The sequence below is a fragment of the Rana temporaria genome, chromosome 4 (assembly GCF_905171775.1).
Source record: "Rana temporaria chromosome 4, aRanTem1.1, whole genome shotgun sequence".
Taxonomy (NCBI): domain Eukaryota; kingdom Metazoa; phylum Chordata; class Amphibia; order Anura; family Ranidae; genus Rana; species Rana temporaria.
In genome coordinates, this window is record NC_053492.1 from 120,846,030 (window position 1) to 120,862,265 (window position 16,236).

A 16,236-nucleotide genomic window follows, 5' to 3' on the forward strand; every position below is an offset into this window, starting at 1 on the left:
GGTGGGATAAGTTGCAAGAAAAACATTGCACACACAGATAATTCCATTCTAAATGCTTCAGGCTTTATCTCTAGGTATATTGCAATAATCCTAACATACATGTGTGCAATTTATATTGTTGTTTTATATTTTACCACCTTGCAGAATATGGACATGGACAATTATTTTTCTTTAAGCAGTGAACCACAAAGAAATTGTCAACATTTGCTTTGCTGTTGATGTTTGAGGTGAAGGTAGCCGTGTTAGTGCCCTTGCACCAAGAACAATTAAATACTGTCCGTGATACTTTTATTTACACTAACATCCACATTTTCAGGCTTTCGGGGTGTGTCCCCTTCCAAGCAGTACTTAGTGTTTCTTTGCCATTGACAAACCATATAAGTTACTACTTTATGGTCCGGATTCAGATACAATTGTGTATCTATCGGCGGGCGTAACGTATCTCAGATACGTTACGCCGCCGTAACTTAGGGCGCAAGTTCCGTATTCATAGAGAACTTACGCCCTTAGTTACGGTGGTGTAGCGTATGTGGTCCGGTGTAAGCCCACCTAATTCAAATCTGGATGATGTGGGCGTGTTTTATATAAATTAATTGTGACCCCACGTATTTGACGCTTTTTTACGAACGGCGCATGCGCCGTCCGTGAACGTTTCCAAGTGCGCATGCTCCAAATTACGCCACAAACTTTAATGCTTTCGACGTGAACGTAACTTACGTACAGCCGTATTCGCGAACGACTTACGCAAACGTCGTAAAATATACGTCGCTGTTCGGTCGTTTCCGACGTCCATACTTAACACGACTTCCCCCTGCTTTATGAGGGGTAACTTTACGCCGGAAAAAGCGTTGCACAAACGACATAAAAAAATGCGCCGGGAGAACGTACGTTTCTTAATCGGCGTATCTACCTAATTTGCATATTCGACGCGGAAGTCTAGGAAAGCGCCCCTAGCGGTCAGCGTAAATATTGCACCCTAAGATACAACGACGTAGGAGACTTACGCCGCTCGTGTCTAGGCAACATTGAGGCGTATCTGATTCTATGAATCAGACGCCGAGATGCGACGGCCCGCACTCAGAGTTACGACGGCGTATCTGGAAAAACGCCATCGTAAATGCTTTCTGAATCCGGGCCTATGTGTTTAGTCAAGTTTAAATCTAATCAGCTTTTATAGGTTATTCTGCTGCTTCCTTTACTCCATGTGTACACAGAGGCTGTAATATGCCAATGCTGATCTTCACACAGGGCGGAATCTGTCTTAGCAGACTTGCCTGCTCAGCGGCGGATCTCTCTGCTGATTCCTGCTGAGCAGGCGAGATGACAGGTCCATGTCCGCTCCTCTTTGCAGAGTGGACACAGACACAGCTCACTGTTCTCTATGGGGCGGTCAGATGGAAATGGACTGCATGTCCGTTTACATCCGATTTCCATCCGTATAGAGCCAGGGAGAGGTTCCAGAGGAGTAGAAAAAGTGCACGGATTAAAAAAAAAAACATGTTATACTTACCTGCTCTTGTGCACATCACTGGATCGCAATGCTGCTCAGGTAAGTATTAGGGGGCTGCTGCACAGAGAAGATTGTTACCTTCATGCATAGAATGCACGGAGTTAAAAAACTTTGAACCACTTTAAGATTATGCTATGATCACTGCCCCAGGTTCCCTGTTTCAGGGCGGCTACTTTCTCCTGCACATCCTGTGGAGCCATCCTTGCATGTAGGGACTGGAGTTGAGTCTCTCTCCACTGTGTGCAACACACAGCCCGATGAATGGCAAGACACTCGTGCAAACCTGCAATCTGTTCCCCCCACCCCCTTTTTTCTCCAAGTTACCAGACTGAGTGGAGATTGCACTGTCTACTGTAAACTCTTTCTTGTGAAGACCAGAAGTTTAGAGAAGCAGCACTAAGTGAGCAGGAGCCAGTAGCATGGCAAGATGTAAACTACAAGTGATTAGCTAAGGCCTCGTACACACGACCAGTTTCCTCGGCAGAATCCATCCAGAAACTTGGTGGGAGAGTTTTTTTGCAGAGGAAACTGGTCGTGTGTACATTTTTTATCGAGCAAACTGTCGAGGAACTCATCGAGTCAAAAAGAAAGCACGTTTTCTTTTTCCTCGACGGGAATGGAGAAAATTGGCTCGTCGAGTTCCTTGACAAGCCTAACAAGAACTTGACGAGGAAAATGATGTGTTTCGCCCGCCGAGTTCCTCTGTCGTGTGTACGAGGCCTGAGGCCCCGTACACACGACCGCTTTTCTCGGCAGAATTCAGCCAGAAACTCGATGGGAGACGTATTCTGCCGAGAAAACCGGTCGTGTGTACACCTTTCGCCGAGGAAACCGACGAGGATCTCGTCGGGCCAAAAAAAGAAAATGTTCTCTATTTCCTCGTTAGTCAATGGGAAAAGTTGGCTTGCCAAGATCCTCGGCGGCTTCACAAGGAATTCGACGAGCAAAACTATGTGTTTTGCCCGTCGAGTTTCTCGGACATGTGTACGGGGCCTAAGAATTTTGCCAGTTTGCTGGTGAATATTTATTTTATTGTGCTTAATGTATTAAACTAAAAAAAGCTGAGGGTTTAATTCTACTTGGTCTTTTTGTCTGTAGCTGCCACAAAAGTAACAAAAACATAAAATACTAGTCATCCAAATTCTGCCATAAAAATTAGCCAGTGTATGGGGCACCTTATGCACTCAAGGCATATTAAATTATTAAAGAAAAAAGCCAATTGATGAAAAAAAACATTAAGAAACATTAAGGTCTACATTAATAAGCTGTTTGAGTAATCTGACATTAAACTGCTTGTACTGTATATGTTCAAATATACCATCAGCTGCACCCCTCAGTTTCCTGTTTTCCTTCCAGTTTTTGCGAATGGTCGATGCTTGCTCCAGTTTCCTCACCGAAGCACTTCATCCTGATAATTGTGTTGGGATCTTAAGACTAGCAGATGCTCATTGCCTGGAATCTTTAAAGCTGCAAGTTCAGAACTACATCATCCAGAACTTCTCCCAGGTTGTAAATTATGAGGAGTTTCTAGAACTACCATTTGACATCCTTTATCACATTCTAAGGAGTGATGAACTTAACGTGACAGAAGAATCACAAGTGTTTGAGACGGTCATAAACTGGGTATGTTATAAGCAACCTGAAAGAATTTCACTTCTTCCAAAAATGTTGGAATACGTTCGTCTTCCCTTACTGGACCCCTGGTACCTTGTGGGCACAGTAGAAGCCAATGCATTGATAAGGCAATGCCCTGATGTATTCCCGTTAATGCAAGAAGCACGAATGTACTATTTGACTGGAAATGAGGTAAGTGACTCTTGCTTGATTTAGTTATAGGTTTATATTTAGACCATATATGGTTATCTCTTGTTCATCAACACTGTAGAGTTTATTCTGCTCCAGGAATAGGTCTATGTGAAGAATGATATGTACCACCCAATTCTCACCAATTATATGACATCAATATCACCACAATGATTAAACTAGTGAAAAGTGCATGAAAACAGTACCTTAAGGGAGATTGTAAAACTCAATCAGCACTGGTAAATGGAAGAGGACCCCTTTATCAAACTCAATCAGCAATGGTAAATGGAAGAGTTCCTCCCTTGGACCCCTTTCTATCAAACTTAATCAGCTATGGCAAATAGAAGAGTCCCTCCGTTGGACCCCTTTCTGTCAAACTCAATCAGCTATGGCAAATGGAAGAGTCCCTCCCTTGGACCCTTTTCTATCAAACTCAATCAGCTATGGCAAATGAAAATGTCCCTCCCTTGGACCACTTCCTACCAAATGGCAACAGTTTCTGCTCTGATAGGCACTTCCAAAACACACCCACCGCTGTTATTCAACAGGGGGCCGGACACCTAAATAGTGGGCGGCAGCGGTGAAAATACATAGATTCATGCAATGCATGAATCTATGTATTGTTGATTGACGGGTGCAGGAGAGAGGGGGCCGCGGTCCTGCACACACTATGGACACACCGACACTGATTACAACACATGACATCACTCCCGTCATGTGTCGTATGAGAATTTTCGTGACTTTAGAAACCTATTCAATTTCTACTAAGCGAAAAAAGTCGTATGATCTGTTGTATCTGTTGTACGATATTCGGATCGTGTGTAAGGGGCCATTAGACACAACCTATGCTGTAGAAAGAACATTTGTCACAGTGCTTACACTTTTCTTACTACACCATGTTGCTTGATTCTTCCGAATAAGATAAAGGTTTGCTGCTTCCTCATTTTCTACTCACAGGAGGTAGGTTTGTGTGCACACTTTGAATGTCTAGACTGGTTGATCTTCCTCTTTCATGTAACTGATTTATACAGCTGTTAATTTGTTTTTGTTTTTTCCTACCCAAATATACTTTTTTTTTTTATATGATTATCTGACTGTGCAAAGGGGAAGTCCCAGTGACCACAAAATATACAGGCAATGCAAATGCTCACCTACTGTAATAGGCAAAGCCTGAAATGTATGACAGTAAAGTTGTTTGGTAATTTGTGGACAAAATTCTCAGTATGTATGCATTTGCACTGCCGGTAAATCTTGTGGACACTGGGGCTTTCCCTTTGCACAGCCAGATAATCAGATGTTTTGAATAAGTAAAAGCTGCGACACTGGATAACTTCCCTCCGACATCATGACACCTTCCCGTACCAAACAACCACCTTCGAACACACTTTCTTGTCTGGGTGTCCATTTCTTTGATTTACTCCTCACTCTAACAGCTAACAGCGACTCTACCTCCCTCTCTTATGTGCTTAAATGGGAACGAGACCTGTCTCCCATCGATCTTGCAGACTGGAGCCAGTATAGCGGTCCAGTATAGCGAAGTGCTCCTTTAACACAGCCATGTTGGAGGCAACCTATAAGGTCCCCCTACTCTGGTACTGGGTCCCAGCCCGCATTGCCCAGTTAACCTCCCTGGCGGTATGATTCTTTCTGATTTTTGGTGCTGAAAGCGGTACAATTGTTTTGCATGGAAATTTGGCGTTTTATATTCTAGGCCTTTAATTCTTAGGAATAACTTAAATTAATTTAAATATGTCCTAAACAAGAGTCTAGTAGACATCCCGGGTATGATAAAGTTTGAAACACAAAATCATAAATTATAATATAATAAATAACTATAAATAATTCTAACAAATAATAATATTAAAAATGATTACTTTCAGTGTTTGATGATGAATTTCCCCACAAATCGCCATCGCTCAATTCTGCAAGTGATTCTAATTTATTATCGCTGTTTTCTAGCTGGTCTAAAACCACTTTTGACATACAGGGACACTTTTTGGTTGCTATGGACAATCTACAGTTTCCAGGCAGAAAGAACAGTCTTTATTATATAAAAGTGCATGCAGGTCACTGGGCAGACCACTAGGGACAAAGGGGCTGTGTAATTATTGTATACAGTACTGTAATCTGTAAGATTACAGTATACTATATGTGTACTGTGTTTTTATTTTTTTGAATTTGGCGCCGATCTCCGCCCCCCGTGCGTCGTAACGTCACAGGGAACGGAGCTCAGTGCCACACGGGCACTGTGTGAATCGAGGGAGGAGACAGCTTGATCACACAGCAGGGAGACATTGCAGGATCCAGAGGACAAGGTAAGTAAACTCCACCTGGATACTGTGATGCGATCTCGAGTCTGGCTCGGGGATAACGCTAATGGTACTGGATTTCCACCCCGAGCCAGACTCAGGATTACTGCCAGGGAGGTTAAACCCATCCTATAGTGATAGATGCTTCCAGGGGTGTGGCCATCGAGGAGATTAAATACACATATAGTGGTCCTCGTGGGATTTTGGTCAAGGGTCTTTTGACTCTTCTTCCACTTACCTTTCCATAAGGACCCCAAATGTGCATTGCTCCATTGTCCAATCCCAGGCCTCTTCTCTTACCACATAACAACAACAACCTGGGGAATGCCCAGGAAAAACCTGTCTACGGTATGCGTTAAAAACAGGGGTTTTGTCCGCACGCATTTGCAAACGCATGCGTGAGCCACAGAGCCACGCAAGGCATCCTGTAATCTCTGGTCCTAACACTAAACAATGAGCGTCCTCACAATGGAGGCACATGCATTTAAATGGATAGAAAAGGGCAGGTGAACTGAAGGGGAGCCACCCCTCCTTAAAGGTACAGGAGCACACCAAGCACCCAGCATGTAGCACAATGGCTGCAAAGGTGTTGGTGTACTGGTGGACCAATATAAACACCACAGGTGAAGCATAAGGGTGTCCACCGCCCCCATCTATAGCTGGCCATAACAGTAAGTAGCATTGGAGGGCTAAAGCAGATAACAACAACAACCTGGGGAATGCCCAGGGAAAAACCAAGCCTACTTACCGACCTGCTTGCAGAAAACCAATTAACCTGTCTATAGTATGCGTTAAAAACAGAAAATTGCCACATCTGTTTATCACAGCTAAGCGTACAATAGCAAGGGCATGGAAAAGGCCAGCTCTAGCATTTTCGGAGGTGAAGAACACCTTGATGACCCTCATGATCAATGAAATGATGATCAGTATCCTCCATGACTCCCATGCTAAATTCCTCAAAGCATGGACCCGGTGGTGGTCCTGTGAATTTCCTACTCTTCTCCCGGCCAGCCTAGGCCTCTCAAACTAACTTGACTCCAGGCTGGGGGAACCTTTTTTTCTTACCTCTTTCTAGTTTCTCCTATTACTCTTTTCTATTTCTGGGCCTCTTGCTCAGCGCTCTGCTCCTTCACTCCCTTTAATCCCCCCTCCTACCCCTTATTTCTTTTTTGTGTCCCCCTACTTTTTGTTTTGCTGTTATTTTTGTTTGTCGTGTGCTTCTGGTTTAGTTCTCCCTGTTATTGCGAACAGTTCCACTCTCCCTGTCCACATCAGCCCCTGAGTCTGCACTGTTAGTTTATCATTTTTGTCTTATAGCAAAAAAATAATTGTTGCGTTATTGTGTGAACTTTATGTTTCATGTTTTTATCCCCTGCTTGGGATTATGGCATCTGGTTTCCCTTTACATGTCAATAAAAACATTGTACCAGTAAAAGTAGAACTTTATTGGGCAGGGTATATTTTTTTTCTCCATCAATGACAATTTAATGTTTACTTTTTCCAAATAAGCTGGATGTACACTGATAGATTTTTGTACAAACTTTTGTACAAAGTATCAGTTTCGACATTGCCATTAGAGACTTGATGATGAATGCAATCCTCTGTTTGCTATTAACATTTGATTTAGTAATGAACGGAATTTCCTGGATAGAATTTAGAATTTTGTTTGAGAAAATATTTCCACCCTGCTCTTTCCATTTTTTTTTTCACTATACATCACTATACTCAAAAAAATGATGATTTGATCCCAATAGCTATTAGAAAATCAAATTCTCTGAAAACAAAATATTTTAAAACAAAATTTAACTGGTGTATGGCCAGCTTTGGCGTCAAATAGTAAACAACAACATTAATACACACTAGAGCAGTGGTTCTCAACCTGGGGGTCGGGACCCCCTCGGGGGTCGAATAAAGATTTGCCAGGGGTCACCATATCCTGGGATGTTCCTGAAGCCTGCACCGCTCTCCCAGCCTATTTGCGGCTGCCCAGCAGGGCTATCCCTGGATCCTGTGGCCACCCAGCTGGGCTGTTCCTGGAGCCAGCAGCCGCCCACTCAGCCTCTTCGCAGGCGCCCATTCAGTTCACGGCATGGCTGGGGGGCAGAGACTAGAGGTCAGCTGACTGGTGAGGAATGTGAAGTGGGAGGGGCTGGAGGAGACCCTATCTCCTGATTTTGGCCATCGGTGTCACTGCTACGAGACACCACAAAGTCGGAGACACCGTGAGTAACACTACCTGTGATTATAGTTGCCATTAAAAGGACTCTGGGAGCGCTAAATGCCTGTGGGTTAGGGGCGCAAATTACTTGTCTTGCCTTGGGTGCTGACAACCCACGCTATGAAAATAATTTTACTGTTGGGCAGTGCCGATCCTGACCTCCCTGGGGCCCTAAGCAAAAAGACATGACACATTAAAGTTGAGAAGCGGGGAGGGGGTCTTCTGCTGTTGGAAATTACATCTTAGGCCCCGTACACACGAGGAGACATGTCCGCGGACCGTTTTCATCGGACATGTCTCCTGGGAGCTTTTGGTCTGATGTGTGTACACACCGCGGACCAGTTTCAGCAGACATGTTCGACCATGTGTACGGGGCCTTACATTAAGGTGAGAAGCAGGGGGTGCTGACTTCTTACCTCTTCTCCCATGCAGCCAGCGAGTTGAGAAGCGGGGTGAGGGGCCGAAAATGACTTCTCACCAGGCGGGGCCTCTAGTAATTTGGGGGGCCCTCCGCAGCTTTGCGGGGCCCTAAGCGGATTGCATAGTGAGCCTATGGGGCGGATCGGCCCTGCTGTTGGGGGTCCCCACAACTTGGAAAATGTTATCAAGGGGTCACGGCACTAGAAGGTTGAAAACCACTGCACTAGAGGATACCAAATTAAACTTGACATGGGTCATGGAACTTGAGGTAAGTTTTCTGAAGTTGTCAAGTCATGTTGGGAAAAGGGGGGGCCATGAAACCCTACTGGAGAGAGAAATTAATTCTTGATGAGAGGAGGCTTTAAGCAAGTAGTACTACTGTTGGATGATATAGTTTGCCACAACTTTCTTTGACATTTTGCCATGTTAATACAGCATTTAGAACACAAAAGATAGGATGGCTGCACACTCAATCCTTGCAAAAACATCTTTATTTCTGTACACAATCCATTGCTTTGCAGCCGGAGAATATTACCTGTGTGCAGCAGCTTTTCTCTACTTGGACTTTAATACAGCACTTGTAGCTCATAGAGCAGCCTTTCTCAACCTTTGTAATACAGAGAATTTTTCCATTCCAGTGATGACACTAGCATAGGACAGATTGAGTCAGCATAGCACCGGGCACATAGCCTGCCCAAAGGTGTCTCTAGGCTAAGGCTCTGACTCTTATTCTGGAACCTCTTATGACAGGCACTCGACCTGCTGACAGAAGACTTTCCCCTCAGCTAAAAAACATTCTGGACCAGGCTGTTTTGTCAGAGTTATGCTCAACTCAGTGATGACAAATTCTTTTCAGCTTTTTTGGCAGAATCCACAGCCCCACACCCCCTGCACAGACCTCTGGGAACTCAACAGAATGACTGGAAGGTGATGTGAAACCGAAAGTCCCTGAGCACCAATTTCTAATAGAGGCCTTTTAAAACTACAAAACACTGCCAGATGGCAGGGACTGGGAAAACATTCATCCCTACGGTTCAGTATCAAGAATTACTCTAGGGTCTAGGTCAGGGGTGCCCAACCTTTTGAAGAGCGGGGGCCACTTAATCGACTTTGAAACCGGTCGCGGGCCAGAATGAGCGAAGCGGGTGGATGGCAGCCCACTCTATAGAGCCCACTGAACTCTTTTTTAGCGGACCGGATTGGAGGTAGGCCTTTGTAAACGGACACAAGTCCATTTACATCTGCCACTCCTTCAAGGTGAATGGAGGGTCTGATTGGGTCGGACTGACCGTGTAAAAGGGGCCTAAGGCTGTTTTCACACTGATGTACTGTTGTTTACCCACACCGCGGGTTCACCTGTGGCTTTGCTGCAGGTTAGCTGCACTTTGCCATAGACTTCTATTATATCCTGTAGGAGTGGTGCACTTTCAGAAAGCTCACCAAACTCGCAGGAAATAGAAGACTATGGCTCAGTGCAGGTAACCCGCAGGTGCACTGCTCTGAACCTGCGGATCAGTTGAAAGCAGCCCAGTAACCACTGCAGAACACATATGCCCATATTGACACTGTGATTTTAGTAATAAACTTACCTTTAATAACAATATTCTATTCTATTCTATTCCAGAGCAGGAGGTCGCGGGCTACATCAGAGAGCTCTGCGGGCCACATTTGGCCCCGGGCCACTTGTTCGGCACCCCTTGTCTAGGTTATCTTAAGGTTAGATTTAGTTGAGGGATAAGGTTAGGTTTGTGGGTTGAGGTTAGTGTGAGGCTGAGTTCACACTGATGTGGCCGCGGGTCACAGCAGGGGGTCCGGTGCATCCCTGTTCACAGATTCAGGTGCAAATCAGGTCTGAATTTTTGCTTGAATTCGCACCTGAAACTGAGCCAAAGATGCACAGGACCCTTTTCCAATGCAGACACCAGCTGCCTCAGAGCTGTATGAACCGGCTATATTGAGAGACGGTCACACTCTCCTGTAATGTGAATTTGATGCAGAAAAATTCTCATCCAATTCACATCAGTGTGAACCCAGATAAAGGAAAAGCAAATCTAAAATGTAAAATATGACTTTTAGCCTTGTGCCCACATTTGTTTCTCTCTGACAACCCTAAGATTTTTTTACCAAAAATATGTAGAAAAATACATATTGGCCTAATCTGATGAAGAAATTCTTTTTTTTTACATATTTATATTTATTATAGCAAAAAGTAAAAAAAAAAAAAAAATATATATATATATATATATATATATATATATATATTAAATTGTCGCTCTTTTTATGTTCATAGCGCAAAAAATATAAACCGCAGAGGTGATAAAATACCACCAAAAGAAAGCTCTATTTGTGGGGAAAAAAGGACTTCAATTTTGTTTGGGTACAGTGTTGCATGACCCCGCAACTGTCAGTTAAAGCAATGCAGTACCGTATCGCAAAAAATGGCCTGTTTAATAAGGGGGAAAATCTTCTGGTCTGTAAGTGGTTAAAACAGTGGATGCTGTGAACAGTGCATCTTCGCTAAAACACATGGTACCAGCTACTATATACCTGTATGTGTAAAGGTTTACCTGCTTAGTTGACCTGTTTGGTGCAAAATGTGTCAAGGGGTTAGCTGAAGATCTAAGGGATGTGAATTGAGTGTTTGATCTTAAAGTGTTACTAAACCCAGGACTCTGCATTCACTATATCTGGTCTCCCACAGTACACAGAACATGGAAATTCAATTATTTTAGTAAATATAAACTGCTAAATACCTTTTCTCATCAGCAGTTAGATCAGTGTTGTGACTTTTATCAGTGTCTGGTTAAAGCTTGTAGGGGGAGTTTTCATTCTCGTCTGATTGTCCTATGAGGCTGCAGGACCCCTAACCCTCTGTCTGGACAGTGCTGATTGGCCCTGTGCTGATCACATACACCCTCCCAAGAAAAAATCTCTAGCAATATACACCAAACTAAGCATGTGCAGAGTGCCCCCAAGGCTCTGTTCTATCAGAAGATGGTTTATGGACTGTGGAAGAAGGGGAGGATCAGAGAAGACAGGATCAAACAGTCCTTTTACACAATGCAGAGGATTAACCCCTTAAAGCGGGAGTTCACCCATAAGAATTTTTTTTCAAAAAATCCCCTTAGATTCCTGCTCGTTTTGTCTAGGGGAATCGGCTAGTTGTTTTAAAATATGAGCATTACTTACCCGTTTTCGAGATGCATCTTCTCCGTCGCTTCCGGGTATGGGTCTTCGGGAGCGGGCGTTCCTTCTTGATTGACAGTCTTCCGAGAGGCTTCCGACGGTCGCATCCATCGCGTCACTATTAGCCGAAAGAAGCCGAACATCGGTGCGGCTCTATACTGCGCCTGCGCACAGACGTTCGGCTTCTTTCGGAAAATCGTGACGCGATGGATGCGACCGTCGGAAGCCTCTCGGAAGACTGTCAATCAAAATAGGAACGCCCGCTCCCGAAGACCTATACCCGGAAGCGGCGGAGAAGATGCATCTCGTAAACGGTAAGTACAGCTCATATTTTAAAACAACTAGCCGATTCCCCTAGACAAAACGAGCATCCATCTAGGGGGAAAAAGTTTTATGTACGGGTGAACCTCCGCTTTAAGTTCCACAGTGAGTATAACAAACATGCTTTACAGCATATGAAGACTGACTGTATCTGCTGTGGGTTTACTAACACTTTAATAAAACCTCTGGTTATTGCAATCCCTGTTCTTTTGACCTCTTTTCTACTTTGAGTGGTATTTATCTATGCAAACTTCATTTGTATGTAGACAGGGCTATGGGCACCCTATTGAAGCCTATGCAGCTGTGCCGACTAGTGCTTGTGCAGTACAAGTAGCCTAAGAAAAAAGAAATGCAAAAAAAAGCCAGAGAGCCGCATAAGTCTGCCACCTGGAGCACTGAAATGTATAATCTGAGTTCTGTACTTCTCATTACTAATGTGGTGGGAAGGATGAGGGGCTTTTGGTGAAATAAGTTTTAATTTCACTTCCACTTTAATTTTGCCTCATCATATTGTAAGAGATCTACAGTTAAGACAAATATCAGAAAGTAACATCATAGTTTCAGTATGTTCACTTCGTAGTGTTTTGTTTTTAATAAAAGTTCTAGAAGTCTCTGTATAAGGCTCAGTTGACACTACTGCCATGCGACTTTGCTTTAATTTACAGTGCGCTTATGTGGTGTGACTTTGATGCAACTTTACACATTCAATAGGGCCAAGTAGTACTGTAAATCACACCTGAGTAGTGCATGAACCTTTTCCAAAATTGCACTGTTCTGAGTCACATTGAATGGTCACCATTGAAAACAATAGGATTTCCCATATGATTCTGTTCCTGTGCACTAGTGTGAACCAGGCCTTATGCCACGTACACACGACCATTATTCATGTCATGAAAAAAAAAAGATTTTCTTGACGTGATCTGTCGTGATTCCTCTCAAGCCTGCCTTGCATACACACGTTCGTGAAAAAAAAAATGCTCGAGCAAATTGCGGTGATGTACAACACGTACGACAACAAGTAGGACGGCACTATAAAGGGGAAGTTCCATTCGAATGGCGCCACCATTTGGGCTGCTTTTGCTAATTTCCCCTTCTTATAACTTGCTTTTGAGCATGCACGTTTTTTTCCCCCTTGTTAAAGCATACACACGACCGTTTTTCACGACCAATTCAATTTTTGTATTTTTCTTGTCATGAAAAACGGTTGTGTGTACGCGGCATTAAACATTTAAACGCCAACATCTTCAGTTTCCAGCTACTATACTAATTACAGTTGGTAAATTTGGGTGAGTCTTCATATTGGCTCAGGACCAAGTAGATTGCAATAGATGAGGTGATCATGCACATGTAAAACTCTTAAATCACAATTAGCCTGTTAGCAAGGAGAGCTTTTGGCCAGGAATCCCAGCCGTGTGTATGCTCCACACAGTTTTTCCGACGGGAAAACTGCCCAAAAACCGACAGACAAATAAAAGAGAACCTGCTCTCTTTTTTCCACTTTTTCCCGGCAGTTTTCGGCAGTTTTCTTATGGGAAAAACTGCAATGGAGCATACACGCGGTCGGAATTCCCGACCAAAGCTCTCATCTGAGTTTTCCCGACGGGAAAACCTCTCGTGTGTACGGGGGAAAAGTTACTGAGCAGGTTCTCGGTTTTCCCCCTGTAATTTCCGACGGAAATTAGGGCATTAGGGTTAGAGAAGATGAAAGCTGCCACTGAGCAGTCGTCTTTTTTTTTTGCCAAAAATGCATCAAAAAGCAAAATGCAGACTCATGTAAACAAATATTCCTATAGTATATTAATTTATTGCTGAATTCTTGCTTCTCTCGTAGGTTTTTGTAATGAGTTCAATGTGTGATTTACTGTCTCTTTGTCCTCTGTCTCCACCTGCTGACAGTTCTGAAGCATGAAAGTATAATAAACAGTCAAATAGCGCAACCATTAATCTTAATAGCATTATGCATCTTCTAAATTGTTAACTTTTTAATATTATCAACATAACCATTTTATAACAAGGATATTCTTAGTTTGTATGTTATTGATCCCTGTACACTGTTTAATATTTAGAAATAATAACCTAGACACTAAAGTCATTCACACCTGAGCCTTTTATAACTCAAAATCTACAAAACCCTCAATATTGTTTTAAATGGTGCCTGTTTACACTTGTGTGCCACTTTTTGGGACAATTTAGGCATTTTTGGCTCCACAGACCTTAAAGTGGATGTAAACCCACTCTCATAATTTCTAAATGACTTCCATAGTGCTGCTCTAAAAGGATATACATGCCTCCTACATGTATCCTTACCTATCATCAAATATCTCCCCTTTAGCTGTTTGGAACCCTGCAATACTCCGGATTCTGTGGGCAGGTCTGTTGTCCAAGGCTCAGTGGGTAAAGTCATGATGTCAGTAGACTCCCCTCCCACCTCTACACTCCCCTTGACCAGGCATCATATTTTTTACACTGAACTTCTGTTGGTCTCGTGGATTATGCCCCATGATCACTAACATCCAGTCAAAACCCAGGAAAGTCGCCACATGACTTCAGCATGCCCAATCATGCTGACGTGTGGAGCAGCCAATCCTGGAGAAGAAAGGAGGGGGGATGTGAAGTACACAGAATGCCTCTCTCACACTTGTGAAAATTACCTGTCTGTCACATCAAGGGGGGAAAATGGACACCTATTTCTCATTTTTTTTTTTTATCTTAATGAAGAAATATAACATATATACATTTTTTTGGGGAATTAAATCAACTTTAATGGGGAAAAAACTTGAGAAATCTTATTTTTTTTTAAGGCTTCCTATTATTAAAAAAACATGCAATCCTGCCCCAAAGAAAGTCCTGTATGGCACATAGCTTCTAAAACATGTGAAAACAACTGTACAAAAAAAAAAAAAAAACGTTTAAAATTGCCTGAATATGCCACACTAACAAATGTGAATGTAGCCCTGGGGTGTTCAGCTGTGTCCGGCGGTGACCAATCATACCCATCACATGATTACATGTAAGCAAAACTGTCATGAATGGCTTCCATTCCTGAAAGCTTGCTTACTGTTGAGATACTGTGATTGGCCCATAGCTATCACATGGTACCTTGGACAATCACAGCACCCTGTACCATGTGATTAGCTGTGGTCAATCACAGCATCACAATAGTAAACAATCAAAGCCAGTCATGACAGTTCAGACGATTACTGTTACAGTGATCATCACTGTAACAAGCAATCACACTGTTAAAAAAAAAAATCCCTGATAATATCTTAAATGAAATATATATATTTTTTAATTTAATACATTTATTTATTTATTTTTTACATACTGGTACCAGTCAGTATCACTGCCACACCAGTCAAATGATGACACTGTACTATACTGGTGACAATATGTGAAAAAACATTGTGAAAAAAAATTCAATTTTTTTTAATTGTGACAAAAAATTACAAACTCAAGCAACCTGCCATGCCTTTTACTAAATACTTTGGACTGTCTATTTTACAAAAATGGGTCATTTGGGGGGTATTTGTACTGTCCTGACATTTTAGGGCCTCAAAAAATAAGATAGGCTGTCAGTACATTAGAATATATTTTCAAATATACATACCATAGTTTGTAGACTCTATAATTTTCATACAGACTAAATATTATACACTGATTTGGGTTGTGTTCTACCAAAGAAATGTAGCCAAATACATTTTTATGAAGAAAGATTATTTTGCAAAATGTTATAGCAGAAACTTAAGAAAAACATGTTTTTTTTTCAGGATTTTCAATTTTTTTCCGTTTATATAACAAAAAAAAAAAAAACAGTGCTAAATAAATACCACCAAAAATCAATTTTTGTGATATTTTTTTTTTATAAATTTAATTTGCGTATACAGTTGCATTACCGAGCAATTGCCAGTTAAAGTAGCACAGTGCTAAATGGCTAAAAATGCCCTGGTCATGAACAGGGTAAAACCTTTTGGAGGTCGAATGGTTAAAATACACTGAGCAAAATTATAAACGCAACCTTCCACAGGCCACAGTTAACAACCTGATCAACTCTATGCGAAGGAGATGTGATGCACTGTGTGAGGCAAATGGTGGTCGCACCAGATACAGACTGGTTTTCAGACCCCCCTGGACCCCCCAATACAGTAAAACTGCACATTTTAGAATGGCCTTTTATTGTTGCCAGCCTAAGGCACACCTGTGTAATAATCATGCTGTCCTATCAGCATCTTAACCACTTAAGGATCAGTGCACGACTATATACGTAGACACAATGGCTCCTATGGGCAGATGGACGTACCTGTATGTCCCCTTTAAGATACGGCATTGTGGGCGCGCGCCGCAAGCTCCGTGAGTCCGACTGCGATCGTCTCACAGAGAGGAAGAATGGGGAAATGCTGATGTAAACAAGCATTTCCCCATTATTCCTAGTGACAGGACACTGATCACAGCTCCCTGTAATCGGGAGCGGT

The 16,236-nt window shown here is 42.7% G+C and overlaps 1 protein-coding gene across 1 annotated transcript in view; it reads left to right on the forward strand.

Moving 5' to 3' along the window:
* Positions 1-16,236, forward strand: part of KLHL6 (kelch like family member 6) — a 49,387-nt gene that overhangs the window by 12,153 nt on the left and 20,998 nt on the right. Inside the window, exon 3 of the mRNA XM_040348976.1 lies at positions 2,867-3,316. Coding sequence (XP_040204910.1) covers positions 2,867-3,316 — 450 coding nt within the window. The remainder of the gene's footprint in view (positions 1-2,866; positions 3,317-16,236) is intronic.